Here is a 25,945-nt window from a genome sequence, read left to right as displayed (position 1 = left end):
CACCTTCCGGCACCCTTCAGCTCTGTGTGCTTTAATTCCCGCGCAGGTGCGGCTGCGGAGCGGGGTTTGGGTCCGCAGCATTGGGGTGTTCCTGTGCCGTGCCCACGGCAGGCTGCGGCGGGGGCAGTGCACACTCGGAGAGGCTCAGAGCGTGGCACAGAGGTGCCCAAACCACGCTTTGCCCGTCCGAGGGGCTGGCTGAAGCGAGCCGTGCCCGGCTGGGAAGGCGCTGTGCTTTGGGGCTTGCCCCGGGACCAGGCTGTGCCCCGGGCTGCGTGCCGGGCCGAGCTCTGCGCTGCTGTGCGGGGTCTGAGCAATGCGTGGCCGAGTGCCAGCTCACATTCACAGCAGAGATGCCATTGGCTTCACATCAGCGCTGGAGATCTGGGACAGTGCTGGAAGAGGTTCAGTGATGCATCAGTCCGGAAGCCAGTTCAGCCTTTGTGGCCGTGGGAGTTTATCCCAGTGGCCAGCACGGCCACCTATGGGGGCTGTTCAAGCTCTGCTCATTACTGTGAGCCACCGAGCTGTCAGAGGAGGACACATCCCGCACCTGTCTTCTAGAACACCAGAATCCCTCGACAAAACACTCAGAAATTTGTCAGGTGGGACCTGTGACAGACAGAACGGCCCCCAGTATCTGGACAAAGACATAGGAAAGCTCCAGCTCTTGCATGCAATTAAGAGAGGGGGACACAGGGGACCTGGTCCAGGACCCATCTCCAACCTCAGGGCCATACCCCAACCCTTCTGACAACCCCCAGGCTGACGGACTGAGAACGGGGACAGTGAACATGAATCCCCTTCCCTTTGCATGGGCTATAGTTAATTTCCCAGGTCCTGGCCAAATGGGACTGGTGCCAGGAGTCTGGGTCCGTGGTCACAGTCACGTCTCTGCAGAGGTCCCTGCCTGGAGTGGGCTAAGGATAAAGGAGCCCTGGCCCTGCAGCTCAGCTCAGCTTGTTTGTCACTTTGTCCAGGACTCAGATGTTCCACCAGCAGAAAGGTACAGCTCTGCCACCAGAGCCTCTTTGTGTCACTCTGTCTCCACATCTACCCTTCCACTGCACCCTGAACACAGAGATCAGGGTGGAAGCAAAAGGCAACGCCTTGGCTCCAGTACAGGCAAGATTTTTAACCTTTAATGCCCACAGCTCCAAGGACTGAATGCCAAAATGCCATATGCTCAAGTGATGGATGCCCAGGGTAACAGCTGTGGCTCTTAGAGATCCCCTGATAAGCATTTGGAATTGAGGTCCACCAGCACCTGGGGTGATGAGGCTGACCCAACAAACCAGTGCCACAGCCAGCTCTGGGGATACCTATCCCTGCTGCTGGCCAGCCCCCAATGACCTGAGTGCAAGGTGAGAGCTCACAGGTACTGGGGTGAGGTCCTCCAGCCCCTGAAATGGAGTACCTCCCCAAAAATGAGACAGGGGGAGGTTTGGGCCTGATTGCTGTCATCTCCAGTGGGCTGGGGACTGTTTTTAAAGGCCCCTTTCCAGAGCTGGGCAGCTGCAGCCGGCTGGGAGGAGGCTGGAGCTGCTCGCTGCAGTGAGGGTTTGCCAGGTTTACCCGGGGGCCCAAGGCAGGATCAAGGAGGTTACAGCTGGCTGGTCCCCAAAACACGTTTGCAAAGAGGCTTTCAGTGGCTGTCCCCACGTAGGTCCATTGTGGGGTGCAGGCTGGCAGCACAGGTGACCACAGTGGGGTGGGGAGCACGGGGTTGTTTGCTGCCATGAGCAGCCTGGAGGGTGGCTGGGACAGAGGTAGGGGACAGTGCCTTTTGACACTGGGGCACGTAACACCTTTTTCCAGGATTTTCCTTCAAAATCAAGGGTCCCTCCTGTCCCATGTCCCTGGATCACTATTCTCAGCCCAGCAAGGCCCACCAGCAACTGCTTCATCAGCCAGGAGCTCCTCAAATTCAGATCTTCCATTACCTGCCACACTCCAGGGATACCACAGTCCCCTACAGTAGTGGCACAGACAGGAGGTTTTCCCAGGCTAGAGTCAAGGTAGGGCTCCTGCAGCTTCAAAGCATATAAAATAGCAGCTCCAGGTCAACAAGAGGACAAACCAGCCACTGTCTGCCTGGCCCAGCTGGAGAGACTCTGAGTTTGTGCATATTAACTGCACCTGCCTGGGCACAGCCTTGGTGCCCCTGCAGCAGCCTGTGCAAGGCCAGCTATCTCCACCTCCAGCCACAGCCTTTCCTGCTGCAGCCCTGCATGGGGCACAGCTCCTCCATGGACACAGTTGCTCTGGACACTGGCTTGCCCAAGGAGCAAAGGGTCAGTTCTACCTACTCTGGTCTCTGGGCTCAGCAGCCAAGCAGGGATTTGTGTAACACAGTGTTCCCTCAGACCTTACTCTGCCACTGCCCTGCACCTCCCCAACCAGGAGGGGAGGTAAGCTCACTCAGCAAGAGGACGGGCTTGGGGGGGGGCTTGCTGCCCACCAGGATGGGACTGGCCTCTGAGCATGGACCAGGAGACATCTCAGCAGCTTTCACAGCCTCTGTATGTCCTGGTGGCACAGCGAGCTGTCACCCCCTGCCCTGGGGACATTTAACCTCGGGTCCCAGTGGCTGTGCTCCCTCAGCTCAGGGAGTTTGGGCTGTGGCTGCAGTGGAAACAGCCCAAAGCACTGCTGGGAGCCAAGCCCAGGCCCCATCCCTGGCGCCGCAGGGCTCAGCAGCCTCCAGCCGGGACCAGAGCTGCTCTTCCTGTGCCAGCCCTGCCTTCCCCACGGCCACCTCAGTGACACTGTGCCACCTCAGGTAGGGACACAGAGAGGGAGAGAGAGCCCTCCTTCAGCTGGGGATACCAGATCTCCCCTCCAGTCCCCCCGACCGTGAAGCCTTCAGCTGTGCCAAACCTAAAGACAACTGCAGAAGTTTCTCCACCCAGCAGCTGGAACCAGGCCTGGAAACTCAGGGGCTGCCGAGTCATCACATTTTCCGCGAAGCAGTGAACGCTACTGCAAGGCGCAGGGGGATGGGGACGCCCCGCCGCTGGGATGGCTGCAGGGCTGGGCGGGGAGGGGACTGGGGCTGTGCAGCCACACCATGCCTCTGGCAAGGGGCAGAGCCTCAGCATGGCACTGCTGTGCCCTGTGCTCCGGGAGGATCACCGAGGGCAGAGATGGGAAAGGGGACCCCGGCAGCATGCCTGTCACTGCCGTGTCAGGTCTGGCTTATGCTGAGGTGAGGGACAAGAGCCACAGTGCAGTGGCAAAAGCCCTGCCTGGCAAAGGCTCTGGGCTGTCCTCCCAAGCAGAGCCAACCCCAGAGTAGAGCAGGGTACACCCACTTTGCATTCCATACCCTGGCCTCCTCTCCAGGTGCCCTGGGCACCAATGCTGGCAGCATTGGGTTTGTCTCTGCTAAGGGATGTCCTAGGCTTGAGCATGGTCCTGCACACCTGGCAGCACCTGCTGGGGTGAGGATGGGCAGCGTGGACAGCAGAGTGCCTGCCTCACCCAAGGGTCCCAGCTGTGCCTCAGGGTCTGTGCAAGGTGACAGTGGCAGGTGATGCTCCAAGGCTGGGCACAGGCAGAGCCTTGCAGGGCCCCTGCCAGGGGACAGCATGTGGCTGAGGACACTCCCACAGGGACTCAACCTGTCACTCAGAGGGCACAGCTACCACCTGATGCTGTGGGCAGTGCTCACACGGCACAGAGGAGCCTCTACTGCTGTCTGGACATGTAGCCCTGATGTCTCTATGGCAGCTCTGCCATCCCTCCCTGGGCAGGATTCTGTGCAACCAGCCTGGCACCCCACAACAAGATATGCCCAGAGGCCCCATGGTATGGGGTACTAATGCCACTGGGATTGAGCTGGGAACAGCTCTGGGGCTCCTGTCCTGCCTCAGGCCAACACCAACCCTTTGGTCCCTGTCTCTCAGTCCTCCCAGTGCCCACCAGCACTGTGAACTGCCTCAGGCCACACTTTCTCCCCCTGCCACTCTGAGGTGCTGAGTGCTGCCCAGGGCTGCGAGGGAGGAACAAGAGGAACAGGCTGCTCCCAGGGCAGAACCTGCAGAGGATGCAGGTGCCAATGGGACCTCTCACTTTGCAAGGTTCACACGCCATGGTTCTCCAACCCTAAGCCCTAGAGCACTGGGATGCTCCTTCTCCAACCCCTGGCAACTGTTTAATCATTCCCACATGGAGCCCTGCCAGCTCCGCTGCCGCCTCCTGACCCACGCTTTGATACCTTGGAGCTCTTCCCATTCTGCAGAGGCGGGAGGGCGGGCAGGCGGTGGGGCACGTCACCCCTCTGCTGGGCAGGGCACAGCCACGCTGTCCAGGCTGGGGGACAGCGAGCAGCGGCAGGAATGACTCTGTTACCGTCACCTGGGTGATGCTCTTCGCTCCCCCCACCCGCTGCTGAAGCCCTGGCAGCAGAGCCCGGGATGCTTGCGGGTGCGAGGCAGGCGCCTTGCAGAGCTGGGAGCGCAGGGCTGCGGTGACTCAGAGCACGCCCAAAGCCGGCAGAGCCGGGCAGACCTGCTCTGCACCCCCGGGGCGTGGGTGCCGCCCCTGGGGCTGAGCAGGCTCCGCTTCCCCCGGCCAGGCAACAGGCACTCACTGGAGAGGGCTGAGAGCAGCCTGGATGGTGCCGGCCCCAGACAACTGCAACTAGTGGGGCAGCCCCTGGCTCCAAAATCACCCATCCCATCGCCAACAGCCTGTGGAATCCTGCGGGGCTCTGCTCCCATCCTGTGATGCAGTGCCAGCACAGGCTGGCAGCAAGGGTGCCCAATGCTGCAAGGATGGCATGCACACAGAGCCAAGAAATAGCCATGAAGAGCTCCCAGTGCCCGCCTGTGCCACACCACAGTGAGGGGCCCAGGCAGAGATTCCCCCTGCGCAGGAGCCTCACCGAGTGCCAGGCTCTGCTCCTGGCACAGCCAGGCTCAGAGGCTGCCATCCCCTGCCGTGCCCCCCGGGGCTGTGGCACCAGGTTTGCCTGCACCGTGCCAGGGCAGGAGGCTCTGCACTCCTTTCCCTGCTGCTCACATCCTGCCTTCGACCAGGTGTCTGGGGAGAGGGAGGGGGACCGGCCATGGGACCCGTACCTGAGCTGCTGGGTGTCCTGGCGTGGTCCACAGCCCGTCCCTGCCGCCTGGCGCGTGCGGTGTTGACTTGGCACGCTCACACTCACCCGCTTGCTCTGCCGTGCACGGCCCTGACGTTCAAGTCTGGGCTGGACCGGCGGGGAGGCCCGCCTGGGCTCGCCCAGCTCTCAGCTGCAGGATGCTGGGGAGGAGGGATCAGCTGGACAGGGATGTCTCCTGTGGCCCCTTGGGGGCAAGGGTCTGCTCTCCGTGGGCAGGAGCTGTGTGCCAGCACTGCAGGCTGGGCATGGCTCACTCCTCCCTGCACCTTGCCATGTGCTGTGGTTTCAGCCAGGCGCTGGGGACCCTTGGTCATGCTGAGCATCCCCTCTTGCTGCTGCTGCAATGGAGAGCCCCAGGACAGTGATAAAGTCATTACAAGCATCCAGCCCGTGCACCAGCCCTGAAGGTGTCTGTGGGTTGTGATTGCCAGAGGCTTTGCTGCCCGGAGCCCCATCAGACCAGGCACCATCCCAGAGCAAAGGCATCCTGACCTTTCTGTCCCTCATCAGGGGGATGGAGAGGAGCTGGTGCATTGGCTCAGGCAGTGCAGAGCATTCCAAGGTCTTGTCCAGAATGGCACTTATCCTCACCCTGGTGAATGGGAGGCAGCTGGTCTCTGGGGACAAGGAGAAGGGTCTTGCCAGTGCGTTTGGAGGAAAGCTGGGAGCAGGTCCCAAGGCGCTCCTACTCCCATCGTGGTGGATGTGGCAGGAGGTGCAACAGCCATGGCACTGAGTGTGAGACACTGTCTCCTCCAGTCCCAGCTGTGGGCAAGGTCTGGACCTCACAGGTCCCATCTCCTTGCTGGAGGCTGGCAGGATGAGCCCAGCTCAGCCTCACATGGGAGCAGAGGGTTCCTGCACTGTGCAGTGCACAGCAGAGGAGTTCTGCACCCAACCCTTGCCAGTCCCACAAAGGTGGGTCACACATTTCAGCTGCCACTCAAGGCATTCAGCCTTCCCCCTAAGGGCACCCATCCCCACCTCAGCTGGGCTAAGCTTTCTGCACACAGGGAGAGGGACAGCAATGGGAAGCCCTGGACACTGTGCCACACTCCACTGTGATGTGGAAACCCAGCCTCCAAATTTGGAAAACAGCTCAGTTTCCAAATACCACCATGAGCTGAAAATCCCAAATCAAAATGAAACCAGCCCCAGCCTCTGGTTCAAAGTTTCCTGTATAAAAACAAACCTGCAGACAGCTGCATTTGCACACAAAAGGTTTTGTTTTCAGGAGGAAGGTTTCTTTTTCAGAGGAGTAAACACAAAGCCTGCCCATCTTTCATGTCACAGAGTAGGAAGGAGATCTGCCTGGCAGCTCAGGTCACAGGCAGGGCATTTTCCCCTCTTACTGCCCAGCTGATGTCTCTCTCCAATGTGCCCTGGCCTGTGCCAGTGCCAACACTAATGCCCCCACCAATGCCTCCACCACCACCGTACCCAGCAGCAAGCCCTGAACTGAGGCTTTTCACACCCATTCCTGCAGCTGTGACACTTTTGGGTGTCCCAGAGCATGGGGACAGGCCTTTGCACTGCAGTGGTCCTGGCAAGCTGTGGCATGCCCCCCTGTTCCTGTAGTGTGGCTGCAGCCTTGGCAGTGCCTGAGTATGCAGCTCCTCAGCCTCTCCCTGGCATCTCCCATGGCTCCTGAAGCCAAACACAACACAAGTCCATCCTGAAGACTGTCAGCAGTGCCTGCAGCTTTCTGCATCCAGCCCCCAGCACAAGCAGCTCTGCTTCTTCACAGGAGCAGCTGGGAGACCCCTTCTGGGTTCTACTCCCCCTGCCCAGCTGCAGGGAGCCCCAACACCACCCTCCTCAGGCTGAGGCACGTTTGGGGCTGGCACAGCCTGGCTGCTCCCCAGGACATTGCTGTGGGCAGCCACACATCCCAGCAGTAGCTGCTTCTTGGGACACATCTTGGCCACAGGCACGGGTCCCACAGGCATTGATTGCCAAAGGCTGTGCTGGCACATGCTCAGCTCACTGGGACTGCTGCAGTTCTGGAGCATGGGTGAAGCGGTGGCAGAGGGATGCAGGATCAGCACCCTCCGCTGCTGCTTGCTGACAGTTTTGTCTGTCCTTTCAGCCACAACCTCTGCTGCTTGTCTAGGGTCAGTGGGACCATTCAGTAGGTCTGCCAGAGTGTCACAGAGCTCTGCCTTGTCTCTTCAGGAGTCCCCAGTGAAGCGTCCATTGAATTGGACATCCTGATTTAAGGGGTTTTGGGCATGGAGCGTCTGTAAGGCTTGGAGACCTGCCCAGATGCCAGACTTGGAGTGCTGGTCCCTACCCAAAGCACTGGGAGAAGCTATTTTCACCTCTGAGCTGGAACATACCTGCCTTGCCTCAGTTTACCATCCACACACAGGAAGCAGAGTTGCTCTGCTACTGAAGGGGAGGGAGAGCAAACTGGTACTGGTGATGCATCAAGCTTTTCTGAGCCTTCTCATCCCTTCCTGGGCACTCATTAGCAGCACGTTTTGCATCTGGGCTGCAAAGCCACGCTGTCCTGCATCTCTCGTGGGTGGTGGCCAGGCTGGGTTGGGCTGGGCTCGCTGCAAGGCTGCAGGAACAGCCCCAAGGCTCAGAGGGATCAGCCGGGCTGCTGGGAGAGCCTAAAACAACAAACATCGCAGAGTAAGGGAATGTTTCACTGCTCCTTCTGGTTGAGTGGTTTCCTGTTTTCTAAGGAGCTCTTCCAGCACCTCTGGGGCAGAGGACTTGCCTGCACAGAGCCTGGTCCCAGAGCAGACCCCTGACCGGGAGGCAAGTTCTGCTGCTTGACATCTGGCAGGGGAAGAGGTTGCAAAAGACTGGCTGTGACCTTTGCCAGAGACCTGCAGCAGGAGTGCTGGAGGTTAGAGTTTTTTCTCTTTTTTTTTTTTTTTTTTTATTTCTCTCAGGGAATTTTGTTCCATCTGTTGCATAAGAGATGATACCAACCTTGTACTTAGGAGAAAAAAGAAGTGGCCAAGGTGGGGGAAAGGGTGCAGCTGGCTACTCTCTTAGCTGGGGAGCTGTCTCTTGGGAAGGACAGAGATTTTGGCTGGGGGTGAGAGGCTGGGCTCAGCTCCTTTCCCTCTCTCTGGTTCTTGATCTGAAGGGAACAGTCGAGTTGCTGCTGCTGTGGGGAGAATTCACTGCCACCAAGGAGTCAAATCCTGTACTGTTTTGTCAGGAAAATCCACAAATGCCAGGGGTTTAGTCCAAAAAGGAGAAGAGGAGTCCTACAACTTTGAAAGAGTTTGAGAGTCCACTGGAGCACACGCCCATGGAGCTTTATGTCTCAAAGTTTTGGAGGGCGTTTGGAGGGGTTTTTGGAGGGCCTTGGACTTGCTTTGGGATCCTTTGATCCCAAACTCCCACATTATCCTCTTCCTTTCCCCCTTGGCTGAGGTACTGGGAAGGTACAGCCTTCCCAAACTGCCTATCACATGTTCCCCCTTGAACCTTATTTCACCCCAAAGTTCAGGCTTGTGCAGAACTTGCCTGTTTCAGGAGCCAAGCTGTCTGGGCTCTGCAGTAAATCTGCTGCCCGATGTCAGTAGACACATCAAGACCCACGTCTTTACCCATCAAATTGTTTGTAAAGACATCAGCTTTCCTCTCAGCTTCTTCCTTATTGTGGGAGAGCCTTTGCGAATCCCCAGCTGCCGCGGCCCAGCCCCGCCGTTTTCTGCCAGTGCTTCGGGTTCTTCTGCTACACTTTAACCCAGATACCGCGCCTGCCGGGACACCCCGCGGCTCTGCTGCGCCTGCGGAGTTTCTGATACATTTTGTTCGCACCCCGGGTGTGCACAAAGCCCCGTCCCCACCGCCGCCGTCCCGCCGCCATCGCCGCGTGAGGGAGGCACGGCCGGCCCACAGCGCCCCCTGGCGGCGCGGCGGAACCACCGCACCCGCCCCGCCCGGCCCGGAGCCAGCAGCGCCCCCGGCGGCGGCACCGGGAACTGCAGCGAGGGGAGACGGAGCGGATGGGACTGGGACCGGGGTACCGGGAGACTGGGATATTGGGGTACTGGGATACTCGATGGGACTGGGACCGGGGTACTGGGAGACTGGGATACTGGGGTACTGGGATACTGGGGTACTGGGGTACTGGGATACTGGGGTACTGGGAGACTGGGATACTGGGGTACTGGGATACTGGGGTACTGGGGTACTGGGATACTGGGGTACTGGGAGACTGGGATACTGGGGTACTGGGATACTGGGGTACTGGGGTACTGGGATACTGGGGTACTGGGATACTGGGATACTGGGGTACTGGGATACTGGGGTATTGGGATGCTGGGGTACTGGGGTACTGGGGTACTGGGGTACTGGGGTACTGGGGTACTGGGGTACTGGGATGCTGGGATACTGGGACTGGGACTGGGACTGGGATACTGGGACACTGGGACACTGGGATACTGGGATACTGGGATACTGGGATACTGGGGTACTGGGGTACTGGGATACTGGGGTATTGGGATGCTGGGGTACTGGGGTACTGGGGTACTGGGGTACTGGGATGCTGGGGTACTGGGATGCTGGGATACTGGGAGACTGGGACTGGGACTGGGATACTGGGACACTGGGACACTGGGATACTGGGACACTGGGATACTGGGATACTGGGATACTGGGATACTGGGATGGGATACTGGGATACTGGGATGGGAACTGGGATACTGGGATGGGACTGGGATACTGGGATACTGGGATGGGCACTGGGATACTGGGATACTGGGATACTGGGACTGGGACTGGGATACTGGGACACTGGGATACTGGGATACTGGGATACTGGGATACTGGGACTGGGACTGGGGCACTTGGACTGGGTCTTGGACTGGTTCTGTGTCACTGGTCTGGTTCTGGCTGTCACTAGGTCTGTGGTTCTAGGTCTCTGGTTCTGTTTGTTTTCACTGCTGGTGTGATTGTTTGATTTTTTATACATACTAGTAAAGAACTGTTATTCCTTTTGCCATGTCTTTGTCCAAAAGCCCCATCATTCCAAAGTTACAATAATTTGGAGGGAAGGGGGTCACAATGTCCATTCCAAGGGTGGTTCCCACCTTCCTTGGCAGACACCTGTATTTCAAGCCAAGGCAAGGAGACAGCCCTGTTACTTCCCCTCTGGGGCAAAAGCATCTGTGAATGCATGGTGGCACCCAGGCCAAGGACATTGCCTGGTGGTGATTCTTAGGGACAGCCTCCCATGGCCTGGCACTGACAGGCTTGGCCAGCAGCTCCTCCAGATCTGGGGCATCTGTGCCTGTGAGCACCATGGCTTCCCCACTGTGAGCAGACAGGAATATTTCTGATGCCTGGAACTGGGACACAGCAGACTCCATGTGCTGTAACTCCCATGGCTCACACCTACAGCTAAATAGACCAAGAGGACTCACAGGAATCACAGGAGGAACATGCATGGCCCAACATGACAGCTTCCTAAATTTCTGAGGCCAGAAAGCACAACCCAGAACAGCTTTCAAAAGCAGACAGCCCAGTTTCTGTTCTGGCTGGAGCTGGAGCAGCAGCACTGGGCAGATCCATCATCTCTGCATTGCTGCCCTCTGGCTGCCTCTGCTTATCCACAGCCAGTCTCCTCCAGCAGGAGAGATGGACCTGCCATGGCTGTCCGGGGCTCTGCCATGCAAGAATCATCAGAGAATTGTTCAGCTTGGAAAAGCCCTCTGAGATAAGTTCAACCACTGCCCCAGCACTGCCATGCCCAGCACTAAACCGTGTCCCCAAATGCCACATTTACATGCCTTTGTCTCCACCCTGGACAGCCTGTGCCAGTGTCACCCTTTCAGTGAAGATGCTTTTCCTACAAGCTGCTGGCACATCCTCCCTGGGCAGCTGCCCCCACAGACCCATCCTGTGCTGGACAGGATGCTGGCAGATCACGTGCAGTCTGTCCTTAGCAAGGTTAACAATCTAAACCCCGAGCAGTGACTCACTTGCCATGGGCTGGACTCACCACCCCTATTTCTGCAGCAGACATTGGCTGAGTCTGAGCTGTTTGAACCACCTTTCTAGCTGTTATCAAAGGCTAGAGGAGGATCTGTGCCTCCATGACAAACGTGGCAATCCCAGAGCAGCTGAGCCCACGGGAGGGCAGCGCTGTCCCTGGCCGTGGCTGCGTGGGCGCAGGTTCTGGTGCAGCAGAAATGCAAGTGACAGCTCTCTAACCGCTTCCTTTCTTTCTGGGTCTCTGTCTCCTGCCCCTCCTGCCCAGCTCATTTCCTGTCACTGATAAGTGAGAGATCACCAGGCTCGGTGTCCCCTGAGGAGCAGCCCAGGGGCAGCAGGGCTGTGCTGGGCAAACCCAGCAGGGCTGCCAAGGACCCCACTGCTACAGCCAAGGGACCCAGGATAGGAATGACATCATGAGTCTTCAGGACTTTCAGGCCTTTTTGTGCCTTTTTCACTGAGTTCTGCTTTGCCCTGTGTGCTGTGAGGACAGAGAGGAGCTGGGGGGGGTGTCCTGTTCCTAGGAGAGCTCTCCCTGCCCAGCTCTCAGGGTTCTGCAGGCAGTTCTGAGCCTCCTGAGAGGATGTGTGTGCTCCTGGCCAAGCCACAGGTGTGCATGCAAGGCTCACTCCCCAAGGGAAACCAAAGCACACAGCATTTTCAGACAGCTTTCCTAAAAGCACAGCTCTCTCAGAGGCATCCAGAGAAGCCCAAGTGACACATGGATGAGACAGGGCAGGAGTGTGGGCTTGCACCCCAACAAGATGTGAGGAGGAAATTCCTCCCTGGGAATTCCCAGGGTGCCCAGAGCAGCTGTGGCCACCCCTGGATCCCTGGCAGTGTCCAAGGCCAGGCTGAAGCATCCTGGGACAGTGGAAGGTGTCTCTGCAGGGCAGGGATGGGGCTGCAGGTGCTGGGGCTGCATCCCCAGCAGGCTGTCCTGGCAACCAAGTCATTCTGTGCCTCCAGCTGTCCCTCTGTATCTTCTCCACTGGCATTTGTTGGCCAGAGTGCCAAAGTCTCAGCACCTTGGAGGTCTGGTCCCACGTGTTGGCTTAGATCCCCCTTACCCTCACCGTCTGGGGATATGATTTAGTGGTGAACATGGCAGTGGTCAGTTAGTGGTTGGGCTTATTGATCTTTGAGGGATTTTTCAACCTTAATGTTTCTGTCATTTCCTGATTCTGTACACCTGGCTTAGCAACAGTCCTCCATGTGATTACTCCACTGTAAAATGAACAGGAAGAGCTTCTTCCCACATGAGGAGAGGAACAAACCAAGCTGATATAAAGCAGTTTCACTCTGGGAAGTGTTCCTGTGCCAAGGCACTTTCTCTAGCCCACAGCAACACCAGCTCTGCATCAGTGTTAGCCCAACCCAGAGGTGCTGCTGGTTCACCAGCTCTGCTTTTCTGTTGGCAAATTTGGAGGAAAGCTCAGCTTGTTACAGGACATACAGGAGAGTATCTAATTCCAGAAACCAAACATGGATCCACTCAGCAGTCATAGAATCATATAATATACTGAGTTGGAAGGCATCCATCCAACCCGTGGCCCTGCACAGGCACCCCAACAATCCCACCTTGTGCCTGAGAGTTTTGTCCAAATGCTCCTTGAGCTCAGACAGGTTTAGAGCTGTGATCACTTCCCAGTGCTCAACCACACTTAGGATGAAAACTTTTTCCTTTTATAATCTAAACCTCCTCTGACACAGACCCAGCTGTTTCCTCTATTCCTGTCATGGAGAACAAGGCTGGAGCTGCCCCTCATGAGGATGTTTGAAAGCTCCACGAGATCTCCCCTCAGTCTCCTCCAAGCTGAACAAACCGAGTGATTCAAAGAAACCAATCCAGCAGCCAAGCAGAAAATCCAGGTCCTAAACTCCTCTTCTGGTTCTCCTTGAGGAGAGGGCAGAAGCACAGAGGCTGGCAGGAACAGCAGCAATGCCTTGGCAGAACGAGCCAGGCATCGCTTAATCGCTCCCAGCTGAAGGCAGGCAGCAGCAGGAGCAACTGCACGGACGGTCACCGTGAAGGTCAGCGCTCCGCTGAGAGCAGCTCCGTCCCGCGGGATGCCCGGGGCTGCGGGCTGGGCAGCGCCGCTGTGCTGCGGGCTCTGAGCTCCCGGAGGATGCTCCTGCCGGGGCCGCCGCTGGCACCGCGCTGCCGGGGAGAACTCGGGGAGAGCCAGCCGCTGTTCTCCGGGGAAGCGATCTGCGGGGCTGCTGCCCTCCCGGTACCCGGTTCTTGGGGCTGAGAAGCGATCTGCGGGGCTGCTGCCCTCCCGGTACCCGGTTCTTGGGGCTGAGAAGCGATCTGCGGGGCTGCTGCCCTCCCGGTACCCGGTTCTTGGGGCTGAGAAGCGATCTGCGGGGCTGCTGCCCTCCCGGTACCCGGTTCTTGGGGCTGAGAAGCGATCTGCGGGGCTGCTGCTCTGCCGGTACCGGGTTCGGGGGGCTGAGAAGCGATCTGCGGGGCTGCTGCCCTCCCGGTACCGGGTTCTTGGGGCTGAGAAGCGATCTGCGGGGCTGCTGCCCTCCCGGTACCCGGTTCGGGGGGCTGAGAAGCGATCTGCGGGGCTGCTGCCCTCCCGGTACCCTGTTCGGGGGGCTGAGAAGCGATCTGCGGGGCTGCTGCCCTCCCGGTACCCGGTTCGGGGGGCTGAGAAGCGATCTGCGGGGCTGCTGCCCTCCGTGAGCGGCCCGAGGGTCGCTGCCTCCGCGGGATGCTCGGCAGGAGCGCACCGCCCTCCCGAGCGCCGCCGGTGAGCGCAGAGCCTGCTCAGCCCCCCGGCAGCGGCTGCACCTTCCAGCCTGCCAGCGATGTGTAGCGGCGGAGGAGACGGGCTCATTTCCAAAAGCCTGCAGGACATCCTGACTCCCAGGCGTGTCTACGGAAGCAGAACCATCCCTTCCTGAGCGCCGGACCCAGAGGTGACGGGGACTGATGGGACAAAGCCATGGCGGGGTTGGCAGTCCTGGGGAGTGAAATGACGCTATGGGGCAGTGTCTGTGCTTTGGGTGCCAGCCTGAGGTGGCTTTGGGGCTGGGACAGGGTGAGGAGAGCCGCTGGGGTGTGCACGGGGCAGGGAGCTGGGTGAGGGAGCCCATGCTCAGGAGGCTGGGGGGCAGAAATGGGCATAAGGGTTGGCTGGTCATTAGTGGGAAAACAGGTCCCAGTCTGGAGCTGGAAGGTGCACAAAGAGAACTGGCTATGAAATCATGGCCAGAGGTGCAAGATGACCCCATGGAAGTGGAGTTTTAAAATGCAAGTGAACAAACAAGTACCAGTCAGACTTTCCTCTCCAGAGCACCAACTCCATAGGGACCCCATATCTTGCTGAAAGTAAAGCCACATCTATAAGGACCCTTTAAGGCCCCTGACACTCTGTCACAGACCTCTCTAGTCCTTACATCCCAACAGATAATCCCAATGCACAGATGTCCATGGACAGAGGACACAGGGGATCCCATGTCTGGCACATACTGGTTGGGCCAGGGTGAATGGCTGCTGTGGTAACAGCTGGGACTCTTCCCTCCATCACCAACCCTCCCAGCCCCACTCTGGGCATCATCATCACCCTGGCACCCACTGCCACCAAGGTCAGAGCAGAAATGATGGGGAACAAGAGATGTTCCTGCTCTGGGACCTCACCTGATGGGGAAGGAGGCAGGAGGGGGAGGGGATGTGAGGGGCACAGCAGTGACCTGCCTGGAGCCTTTTCCTTCACTGTTGCTTCCTCCCATCCCCTCCTGGGACTGTCAGGCTCCTCTGCTCACACCAGATTGCAGTGGCTGTTCTGCTGTCCTGGTCCTGTCCTTAGAGCAAACAGGCCCTGGGTTGGCATCTGCCCCCAGACTGGACCTTGTCTCCCCTCAAAGCCATCACCCCGGCCCTAGCAGCAGATGTAGGTACAGCTACAGGGGACAGCTTGCTGCCTGGGTGGCACTGAGAGCTGAAAGCTGCCCTGGGTCCAGCAGTGTGTTCTGGCTCCCTCTGCTCCTGGTCTCCCTCACATCCAGTCTATCTCTGCCAGCTCATGCCTCATTTTCCACCAGCACCTTCATTTTCATGCTGTGGGTCTCCACAGGACTGTGTCCCCTTCAAATGCAGCTCCTCAGCATGCTGGTGCTTTGGCAGAAGGGAGGCAGAGCAGCCATGCTGGCAGGTGGGAGCTCGCTGGGGTCCGGCTGTGCACCATCAGAGGTACGTGAGGGTCAGGACATCCCAGCAGTGCAAACTTTTCTGCTCCTAGGAGCTTGGGCCATGGCACATGGCTACACAACATCCCTACTGTGTTCCTGCTATCCTGGGTGAGTCACCATGGCCAGGACAGTCCCTTCAGTGTCCATCAGAGTTTTCTGCACAAGGAGAAACCCAAGGGGGCCAGGTGTAGTTTCCAGGGCTGTATCCTGGGTGTCCTGCTCAGCCAGCACAGGCAGGTGCATGACTGGCAGAGCCAAGCCAGCAGCACAGGGAGGTCTGTGAGCAGCAGAAAGTGCTGCAAGGCTTTTCTGGGGATATCCCTGAGCATGAGAACCTCAGGGAGCTGGGCTGGGGTGGCACTGGGCAGAGCAGACATGGGAAAGGTGTTTGGGGTCCGTGTGGCTGTTGGGGTGCAGCAGGAGCTGCTCAGTGCACTGGGGTGGGGGTGAGGAGGAAGGAAGTGTGCAGAGCCTGGGCAAGAGCAAACAGGAAGAGCAGTGGGGATGTGTCAGGAGGGATGTGCAGTGCCCCAGGGGCAGACCTGGCCTACCTGAGCCAGGCCCAGGGACCTTCATCCCAAATACAGCCCTGCCCTTCCCTGCTGGGCAGGGGCAGCCCGCCCATCTCACCCTCAGGTACCAGGGATGGTGGTGGGTGCAGAGGGGTGTCCCCACGTGGACAGGGCTGGGGGAAAGGGGGGTGGCAGGCGGCACTGAGCGAGCCCTGGCACATTGCACAGCAGGATGGGGCCCAGCCTGGGCAGGACAGCGGGCACAGCAGGATCCATTCTGGCTTCTGTGGGGCAGCCGGGCTGTGACACCCAGGGCTGGACTGTGGCACCCAGGGCCGGGCCGTGACACCCCAGGGCCAAGCTGTGGCACCCCAGGGCAGGGCTGTGGCACCCAGGGCTGGGCTGTGACACCCCAGGATGGGCTGTGACACCCCAGGCTGGGCTGTGACACCCAGGGCTGGACTGTGGCACCCAGGACCGGGTTGTGACACCCCAGGGCCGGGCTGTGACACCCAGGGCTGGACTGTGGCACCCAGGGCCGGGCTGTGACACCCCAGGGCTGGACTGTGGCACCCAGGGCCGGGCTGTGACACCCCAGGGTTGAGCTGTGGGACCCCAGGGCCGGGCTGTGACACCCCAGGGCAGGGCTGTGACACCCCAGGGTTGGGCTGTGACACCCAGGACCGGGCTGTGGCACCCCAGGGCAGCACCCCAACCGTGCAAAGCCTCCCCAGGGCTGGGTCTGTCCCGTCCCTCCGTGCCCCATGGTGGCACCAGTGCTGGCCGTGGCTCATCCCTGAGGGCACCCAGCACGCCCCAGCGAGGCCCTGTGAGGCAGCCAGGCTTTGTGGGGGGGCCAGGCCGTGCCCAGGGCCGGGCTGGTGCAGAGCTGGGCCCGGCAGAGCCGAGCTGCAGAGATGTGGCCGGTGTGTGTGGGCGGCAGCCGGGCTGGGCGAGAAGGAGGGAGAGGAAGCAGCAGCTCCTTTGATAAGCAGCTTCCTGAACACTTTCAAACCGTGCTGTCAGAGCCACAGGCGGGCCAGGACCGACAAACCCACGGCACAGGGCACAGGTAGGAGCCCCCCGGCCCAAAGTGCTGCCCTCAGACCACCCTGCTGCCCCCACCCAAAGTGCTGCCCCTCAGCCCAAAGTGCTGTCCTCAGCCTACCCGAGCTGCCCCCCCCGGCCCAAAGTGCTGCCCCCCAGCCCACCTGTGCTGCCCCTGGCCCAAAAAGTGCCCCCAGCCCACCCGAGCTGCCCTCAGCCCAAATTGCTGCCCTCAACCCACCTGTGCTGCCCCCAGCCCAAAGTGTTGCCCCCAGCCCACCCTGCTGGGCAGGAGCCCCCGGGCAGCACCAGGCCTGTGCCCAGGGCAGGGGGCATCTGCTGTGGATGGGCAGCCCCAGGCAGGGCTGGGGTGCTGGGCAGGTGATGTGAGCGCTCTCCCTGCAGGTGCTGGCAGCTCAGGCACTCCCTCTGCCAGCCAGGGCATCCCCCAGGTGTTTGCAGCTGCTGGGATGGGAGCCTGGGCTCGCTCTGGTCAGGATCTCTCCTGATGCTGCTCCTGGATGGAGAGCAGCAGGACAGCCTGCAGGGGCATGGGGATGGGGTGAGTGGCAGTGGTGGCACTGAAATGCTGCTGGCAGCAGGGAATCCTGGGGAGCAGCTCCTGCCCTGGCTGTGCTCCCAACCACCATGGGGAGCCTGGCTCTCCACAAGAGCTCCCTGAGCAAAGGGGCTGCCTGGGATCCCAGCCTGCCCACCAAGAGCTCTGCATCATTCCCTGTCTGTGTGTCTGTCTCCTCATGGAGGGAGCTGGGGATGAGAGGGAGGCTCAGGACCCCAGGGTGCTGCCTGCACCATGAGGAGCTGTGTCCAGAGCTGAATCAGCATCACCTGCATCTCCCCAGCCCTGCCAGGGGCTGACCCAGCACTGGTGATGGAGAATGTCTAGCACCATCCCCAGCTGGGCTGCCCGTGACCTTTGCTCAACCACCCAGACAAAGCAGTTTCCTCTCGACAGTTGCTGTGACCTGCAGGAAGGAGGAGGCTGTCCCGGGCCATCCCTCCCTAGCCAGAGCCACGAGGCTGTTGAGGGTGCCTGGTCTGTGTCTCCCTGCAGCAGGAGATGGCCAGACTCCACACAGTGGCCACAGCCACCTCGTGTCACCTGCTGAACGTGCTCAGGTGTTCCAGCTCCCTCTCCTCCCCACCAGGACAAAGCGGGGGGATGTGATGGGGAAGGGCTGGAAACACAGAGCACATGCTTCCATGGAGGTGGAGAGCATCTGGGGCTCCCCCAAACCCAGCTGTGCTCTGCCACCACCGTGTTCTCCCCTCAGGGGAAGCAGGTGGCCCTTGGTGCCGTGCCCAGGGTCACCAGTGGTGCTGCAGGCATCCCCGAGGGTGACTGGGAGCTCTCCATCTGGAGATGGGGCTGTGGTCCTGGTTAGAGGACAACTGAGGGTTTAAAATCCATTCCTTGCTTGCACAGCATCTGTCAGGGGCTCCACCCAGCCCTGTGGTATCGCTCAGATCTGACTTTTCTCTTCCAGCTGCTTTTCCTCTGATGGCTCCATGACTTCCCAGGAGCTGAGGGCCCCCCGTGTGCCCCTGCTGTGCTTCAGGACAGTGGTTCTGTGGTTGCTGCAGCATGGTCCAAGCCTGCTTGCTGTGCTCCAGAGTTCCTAGGGGCAGCCTGGCAGCCTGGGCAGCTGTACTGGACATGGAGAGGCCGGACAAGCCCAGCCCCTCTGCCAAGAAGCACGTGCGTCTGCAGGAGAGGTGAGTGTGCCTCAGCCCTGGCCAGGGCACCCTGGCACTGCTCATCCCCAGGGCTCCCCTAGCACTCCCTGCTGCCAGCCTGTGCAGGTGCCAGGCCTGAGCCCCCACCCTGCCCAGGACAAATCTCACACTGTCATTCAGGGGCTTCCCAGCAAAAAGGCAAATGATCAGCTAGTTCCTTGTTCCTCAGCCTCCCCATCTGCTGGGATCTCCATCTGGCTTTTGCTCAGTGTGGGGTGGTTTTAAGTGATGATTTAACAGTGGGATGGGCTGTCCTTCTGTCCCAGGGTGGCAGTAGGTCAGCCAGGGACCCCTCTGCCTTGCAGGAGGGGCTCCAATGTCTCACTAGTGCTGGACATGAGCTCTCTGGGGAGCGTGGAGCCCATCCAGCCTGTCTGCACACCACGGGACATCACACTGAAGTTTCTGAGGACATCCAGCCACGTGCTGAGGAAACAGGAGCTCCAGCAGCACGCCCAGAGCCTGGCACAGCTCCAGGAGGAGTTTTCGGTGCGATGATTCCCTCTCCCTCCTCCCTGGAGGGGTGGCAGGGGCAGTGGTGGTACTGGCAGGGCTGAACATCAGGCTCTGTGCCCAGCTGTGCCCCACAGCCCCAGTGGAAGGGCAGGAGGTGTGGGCAAACAGAGGGGAGGGTGCCCACGTGCCTCCTGCTCCTTGGTGCACACGTGTCCCTTTGGGGTCCCTGGAAAACCCTGTCCTCCCCTCCCATGCTCTTCTCCCAGGGTTGCCTCTCTGCAAGGAGTCCCACCACAACTGGAGTAAAGGCAGGACTCATCCCAGGAGCTGGCATCTCTGGTGATGCCCCTGGGATCCTGGGTCAGCTCTGCCCTGCAGGGCAGCCAGGGGACACAAGATGGGCTTTTCCTCATGGCTGTTTTCCCCCCTGCAGAAAATCCCACCCAACTTCGTGAGTCCAGAGGAGCTGGAAATCCCTGGACGTGCTTTGAAGGACAGATACAAAACCATCCTGCCCAGTACGTGCCTCTGTGTTCCTTTGCCTCCCACTGGCCTGTGTTTGGGTGAGGGGTGCCTTGAACAGCCCTGGCACTGGGGTGGGCACTGGGTGCTGTTGCTGTTCCTGCCATGCTGCTCCTTCATGCTGCAGGAGCTGGCTGCTGTGTGCAGGGGTGTTGACAGTGCTGTGGGGTACATGGGGAGCTGCTCCCTGGGGTGTCCTGCCCAGGTGCCCTTGCTTGTCCCAGAGGTGTGGCCCTAAGAGTGTAAAGGCTGTGGACTCAGCTGGGCTCTAGTCAGGTTGTGTCCTGGGGGATCACTGCAGGTGAGTCACCCACCTGCTCACTATGGTACCTGCAGGTTTGGGCTGTGCCCTGCCAGGGAGCGAGGCTGAACTGGGACAAGAACAGCCTGAGGGAGGGTGCAGAGTGCCCTGAGCATGGCATGGAGCTGGAGGACTCGGCCTTCAGCACAGGGAGGATGGGCAGGATCAGTCCCTTGGTAACACCTGTGACACCTTTCAGATCCTGAGAGCCGGGTCTGCCTCAGGAGGGCTGGGAGCCAGGAGGAAGACAGCTACATAAATGCCAACTACATCACAGTGAGTGTCCTCAGGGCTCACAGGTGTCAGGCTGCAGGTGCCACACTGGGTCACACATGCTGGGACTCTCCTGGGGCAGCAGACTTCACCTGCCACCCCTTTTGGAGCTGGAGAGATGTGGCTCCATGTGCACAGGGCAGATACACTGCTCTTTGGTGGCAGAGTCTCAGGAGGAAGCTGCTCTCAGCTCCTGGGCAGACTGAGCACCCCAAAAGGTTCCCTTGCAGTGGCTTCTCCATCTCCTCCTCACACACTGTCCCTCTGTCTGGCAAAGCCATGGGAGGCAAGCTGTGTCAGCAGATCATGGAAGCTCAGAGATCCTCAAACCTCACACATCCTGGGATTTTTTCTCTCCTCAGGCAGCTGTTGCAATTTCCCAGGAAGAGAGCTAATGAAGAGGGGGTGTGGCTTATTTTTGGCACCCAGTGGGGTTCCTTTCCACAGCCTGAGAAATCCCCAGACCTTAGGGCATTATTTAGAAAACTTGGCTTTGCTATCCATCCCTGTGCAAACCCTTGCAGGCTGCATTCTCTCCCAGAATGGGATCAGTGTGAGCCAGGTGCCAGCTCTGCCTCTCACTGCAGCCCCTTTCCCTTGGGACTGGCCAGGGCACTGGCAACCAGTGGTGGGGCCACGGATGCTGTGAAACGGATTCCTGCTTGTCCTTGTGGAAATGCCCCCAGTGAGGAGTGCAGCTCCTTATGTGAGCTTTGCCTTGCCAAGGCACCCATCACTTATGTCACTCTGATAGTCTGGAGATGCTTGCAGGAGCTTGGGTGTACAAGGCCAATGATGGGATGGCTGATGGGATGGCAGGATGGGGAGGATGCCTGGTGGTTCCTCAGCAGAGCTATAAGAGCATTTTAAGGACAGGTTTAGTAGGAAAGAGCATGTGTGGCTCAGCCTCTAGGCCTTTGAGGAGAAAAGCCTTGTGAGAGCTGGAGTGAGCTGGGGACAGTCCCCAGTGGCCTCAGGGTCCCCCAGGGTCCCTCAGGGTTCCCCAGGGTCCCTGACAGGCCCTGTGCTCGCAGGGCTACGCGGGGCGGCCCCGGGAGTATATTGCCACCCAGGGACCCATGCTGAACACTGTCAGTGACTTCTGGGAGATGGTGTGGCAGGAGGAGGCTCCTCTCATCGTCATGATCACCGAGCTCCAGGAGAGCAAGGAGGTACCACTGACCCTGCCCAAAGTACACCTGACCCTGCCCAGGGAGGTACCACTGACCCTGCCCAGGGAGGTACCACTGCCCCTGCCCAAAGTACAACTGACCCTGCCCAGGGAGGTACCACTGACCCTGCCCCAAGGAGGTACCACTGACCCTGCCCAAAGTACCACTGACCCTGCCCAAAGTATCACTGACCCTGCCCAAAGTACAACTGACCCTGCCCAATGGAGGTACCACTGCCCCTGCCCAAAGTACCACTGACCCTGCCCAGGGAGGTACCACTGCCCCTGCCCAATGGAGGTACCACTGACCCTGCCCAAAGTACAACTGACCCTGCCCAGGGAGGTACCACTGACCCTGCCCAATGGAGGTACCACTGACCCTGCCCAAAGTACCACTGACCCTGCCCAAAGTACAACTGACCCTGCCCAGTCCCAGGGGCACAGGGGGGAGTGGGGTACTGATAACAGCAGAGGGTTATGTGAGGCCAAATGTGGGGTCTGTGCACCCACTTATTGTGCTTTCATCTCAGAGGATTCCATGATGAATCACAAGTGGAGGAGGATATTCCCAGCTGGATGAAGGGTTTAGGGCAAACCCCAGGGATGGGGCAGAAGCAGTGGCAGCAGTGCCCCTCTGGTCCCCCAGAGCTCTCCCAAAGGCTGGGAGCTCTCAGCCAGGGGATCCAGCCCAAGGAAGAGCTCAGGGGGGCCAGAGGGGCAGTGCTGGCCACTGCTTCTGGAATAGAAGCCAACAGCACCTGCCTGGGGGAATTGAGAACTGGAAACTCTCTTTCCTAGCCATGTCCTTGCTCCCTTCTCTCCCTGTGCCCTGGGTCCTGTTGCATCTGGAAGCTTCCTTGGCTGAGCAGAGATATCATCCCACATCCCAGGGCAGGGTGTGGGAGAGGGTGCAGGGCAGCAGATGCAGGGGTAGGGATCTCTCCCTCCTTTGCTTTCCCTCTGTATCACTCTAATCCACCTTCCCTGCTCCCTGCTGCCCCCAAGGTGATGCCCCCTCCCAGGAGCACTGACCCAAGCACAGCTCAAACATCCAGTGGGTGCCTTGAGCGCGTGCACAGCCACAAATCTGCCTTGTTCTCCAGAAATGTGTCCACTACTGGCCCGAGAAGGAGGGCACCTATGGCCCCTTCACCATCCACGTGCAGGGGGTGAGCGAGTCTGCGGAGTACGTGGTGCGGGATCTCTCCATCCAGGTGGGTCTGAGCCTCACCTGGCCTCAGAGAGGGAGCACTGCCCCAGCAGCCCTGGGATCTCTAGTGAGATGGCAATGCTGTACCACAGCAAGGAGGGGTTCATGATTCTCAGGGGTCTGCAGAGCCCCTCCTGCCTGGAGAGGGGCACAGAGGAGAAGGGGCCAGCTGGGCAGAGCAGCACCAGCAGCCCAGTGTTTGTCCTTGGGCTGCCCCATGGCTCTCTGTGGTCACCCTGGGCTGACACCAGCCTAAAGGATTTTGCTTGTTTTGCCTGGACTGGTGACAGAGTTGGAACACTCTGCATCTGTTCTCACCTTCTGGGATAGGACACATCCATTGCCTTTGGCCCAGGGGTCTCTCCCTCACATCTGGCAGAGGCTCAAAGAGGGATTCAGGAGAGTGGCTGAGATGGGTATGGGCTGCTTGGCCTCTGCTTGAGCTGAACTCCGTGTTTCACTTGGCCCCTGCTCTCACATCCCCACTTCTCTTTGTTCTCTGCTGGAAAAGCTTGGCAAGGAGCAGCGCAAGGTCAAACACATCCTGTTCCCTTCCTGGCCCGACCAGCAAACACCTGAGTCAGCCAAGCCCCTGCTGCACCTGGTGTCCAAGGTGGAGGAGGCTCTGCAGACTGCAGCCAGCCCAGGGCCCATCGTGGTGCACTGCAGGTAAGAGCTTGCACCTCACCTGAGCCCTGTCTGTGCTTCTCCTGGAGTCTGCAAACACCTGAGGGGAAATTCCCACGTGAGTCCTCATGCACAGGTTCCACTGTGGTGCAGAAATGCCAGACACAGCCACCCCACAGCAGAGTGTCAATCAGCAGCTCCTGTCCTGGCAGCAGGATGGTGGCATATCCTGCCCTGGGTCCAGCAGGGTTGGGAGCAGGCAGGGTCTGCATTTGGGACCCAGCCACCAGCTCCACCGTACACCCAGAGCTCCAGCTCTGCAAGATCCTGCTTGAGCAGGGAGATGGAACCAGGTGACCCCATGGCTGGTCCCTTTGAATCTGACCCATTCTGTAATTCCATGATTCCTGCTCCCTGTGCCACCAAGCATGGCCTGTGGTTTGGATGTGGAGCCATGTTTCAGGATAGCCCTGCTGCAGGAGGTGGCCTCTGCCTATTTTCTCTCCTTGCTGAGTGAATTTGGGGACAGTGGAGCAGAGCACTCAGTTGTCCCTATGGAACATGCAGCATGCACTGCTGCAGGCTGAGTGCAAACCACTGGGAGGGGAGGGGGCTGCAGAGCCCCCTGCACTGCACAAGGATGGGCACAGAATGGTTTTGTACTTCCAGAGCAGCCTCAGCTGGGCTGTGCAACATGGCAAGAACTGCTTGCCATGGCAGAGTGACCCCAGCCCATGGATTTTGGTGCCTGGCTAAGCTTGGTCTGGCAGCTGGGGCCAGGAGCCCAGAATCCCTCTAGGAAAGAATCACAGCAAACCAGCCCAGGAGTGCACCCAGCTCAGCAGGTGTGGCAGTGCAGGCTGTCACACAGCTCTGTCTGTCTGTCTGTCTGTCTATCTGTCCTGCAGCACAGGCTCAGCAGGATACAGGTGCGGCAGTGCAGGCTGTCACACAGCTGTGTCTGTCTGTCTGTCTGTGTGTCTGTCTGTCCTGCAGCACAGGCTCAGCAGGATACAGGTGCGGCAGTGCAGGCTGTCACACAGCTGTGTCTGTCTGTCTGTCTGTGTGTCTGTCTGTCCTGCAGCACAAGCTCAGCAGGATGCAGGTGTGGCAGTGCAGGCTGTCACACAGCTGTGTCTGTCTGTCCTGCAGCACAGACTCAGCAGGATGCAGGTGTGGCAGTGCAGGCTGTCACACAGCTGTGTCTGTCTGTCCTGCAGCACAGACTCAGCAGGATACAGGTGCAGCAGTGCAGGCTGTCACACAGCTGTGTCTGTCTGTCTGTCTGTCTGTCCTGCAGCACAGGCTCAGCAGGATGCAGGTGCGGTAGTGCAGGCTGTCACACAGCTCTGTCTGTCTGTCTGTCTGTGTGTCTGTCTGTCCTGCAGCGCGGGCATTGGCCGCACCGGCTCCTTCATTGCCACCAGGATCGGCTGCCAGCAGCTGCAGCAGCAGGGCCAGGTGGACATCCTGGGCATCGTCTGCCGCCTGCGCATTGACAGGTGAGCAGGGGCTCCCTGCAGGGCCCTGCTGGCTGCCAGGGCTGGGCCAGGGCTGTGCAGGGACATGGGGATGGGCATCCCAAGGGGCACGGGGATGATTTCTGATGGAAACCAGAAAGGTGGCTGGGGGATACAGGGGTGTGGATAGCAATTCCCAGTGTCAGGCTGGTTCTGCTGGCAGAGCTGTTGTAGGACATGAGGAAGAGGAGAGGGGCTGTGAGCCTGGCACCAAATCAGGTGCTAATCTCATTTTGAACAGCCCAGCAATGCTTCTGAACGCCTAATGCCTGTTTCAGAGGCATCTTGACACGGCTGGTGACACAGTGGGAATTTTTGTGCCCTGGGAGCAGGGTTGTGTGTTTGGTGAAGTGTCAGTGGGCCCTGCCTTTCCTTGCAGAGGTGGGATGATCCAGACGAGCGAGCAGTACCAGTTCCTCCATCACACACTGGCTCTCTACGCCTCCCAGCTGCCAGAGGGGGGAGGCTGCTAGTGCAGGGCTTGTGGCTCCCTGCTCCGACCTCTCCTGCACCAAAACCTCTCCTGATGCTGCCAGGACACAGAGCAGCAGCATGAACATCCCTTGGGATGATACAGCTGAGCCAGCCCACGGGGACTGTGCCTTTGGACCCTGGGGATGAGCAAGCTGAGGTGGTGCAGTGGGTGATCGAGGTGGCCGCTGCTGGCTCCAGGCAGATTTCACCCATAGAAAGGAGCTTTGGCTTTTGAGAGGTGGAAATTCCTGGACCAGAAGAGCAAGCTGTGCAGAAGAACTGCAGCTGGCAGATGCCAGGAGCCTGTCTGCCTTTCAGCTGCACACAAATGTTCACCCCATTAGACACAGCACTGCTGGAACTACCCTGGAATAAACAGAACCTCTGTCCTGGCTGTGCACCTCTGTGGGCAGGGCTGGGCTTGCTCCAAACATGCACCACAAAGCTTTTCTTGCTGAAGACACACCTTGATGGCTTGGTGCACGGACACCGGGGGGACAGGTGACACCAGGGGGACGGCGGTGTGGGGGGCAGGAGGGCAGAGGGGCTGTCTCAGCCCTGCTGTGTGTGCCAGGGCTCCCGGCGGTGCTCCCAGTGTGCGGAAGGGCTGGGGACGCGGGGGGTGGTACAGTGCAGGATTGGGGTGTGCCCAGCGGGGCCGGAGGGGCTGGTGCAGCTGTGGCAGGGCAGTGTAGGGGTGCAGGGTGTGTACCTGGCACTGCTGGGTGCAGGGTGCGTACCTGGCAGGGCAGTGTAGGGGTGCAGGGTGTGTACCTGGT

At 59.5% G+C, this 25,945-nt stretch overlaps 1 protein-coding gene across 2 annotated transcripts; it reads left to right on the top strand.

Annotated features, from left to right (window-relative positions):
- The first annotated feature begins 12,997 nt into the window (after nucleotides 1–12,997).
- Nucleotides 12,998–25,566, top strand: PTPN7 (protein tyrosine phosphatase non-receptor type 7). 2 transcript variants are annotated; one of them, XM_056511545.1, is made up of 10 exons: nucleotides 12,998–14,023; nucleotides 18,363–18,591; nucleotides 18,918–19,101; nucleotides 19,502–19,586; nucleotides 20,091–20,167; nucleotides 21,199–21,336; nucleotides 22,439–22,549; nucleotides 23,057–23,214; nucleotides 24,561–24,674; nucleotides 25,072–25,566. In XM_056511545.1, the coding sequence occupies exons 2-10, from the start codon at nucleotides 18,461–18,463 to the stop codon at nucleotides 25,163–25,165; spliced, it is 1,092 nt and encodes a 363-aa protein (XP_056367520.1). In that variant the 5' UTR covers nucleotides 12,998–14,023; nucleotides 18,363–18,460; the 3' UTR covers nucleotides 25,166–25,566. The 2 variants fall into 2 exon arrangements, with proteins under 2 accessions (XP_056367520.1, XP_056367519.1); XM_056511544.1 differs by lacking the exon at nucleotides 12,998–14,023 and adding an exon at nucleotides 16,267–16,879.
- Nucleotides 25,567–25,945: the final 379 nt, after the last annotated feature.

The sequence above is a fragment of the Oenanthe melanoleuca genome, chromosome 26, assembly GCF_029582105.1.
Source record: "Oenanthe melanoleuca isolate GR-GAL-2019-014 chromosome 26, OMel1.0, whole genome shotgun sequence".
In the NCBI taxonomy this organism is placed as follows: Eukaryota; Metazoa; Chordata; class Aves; order Passeriformes; family Muscicapidae; genus Oenanthe; species Oenanthe melanoleuca.
This window is presented reverse-complemented; position numbering and strand designations above follow the sequence as displayed.

Coding starts and splice junctions, on each gene's coding strand:
- PTPN7 (XM_056511545.1), top strand. CDS start 18,461: ATGGTCCAAGCCTGCTTGCTGTGCTCCAGAGTTCCTAGGGGCAGCCTG. Junction 19,102..19,501: donor AGCTCCAGGAGGAGTTTTCG/GTGCGATGATTC, acceptor TCCCCCCTGCAG/AAAATCCCACCCAACTTCGT. Junction 23,215..24,560: donor CCCATCGTGGTGCACTGCAG/GTAAGAGCTTGC, acceptor TCTGTCCTGCAG/CGCGGGCATTGGCCGCACCG.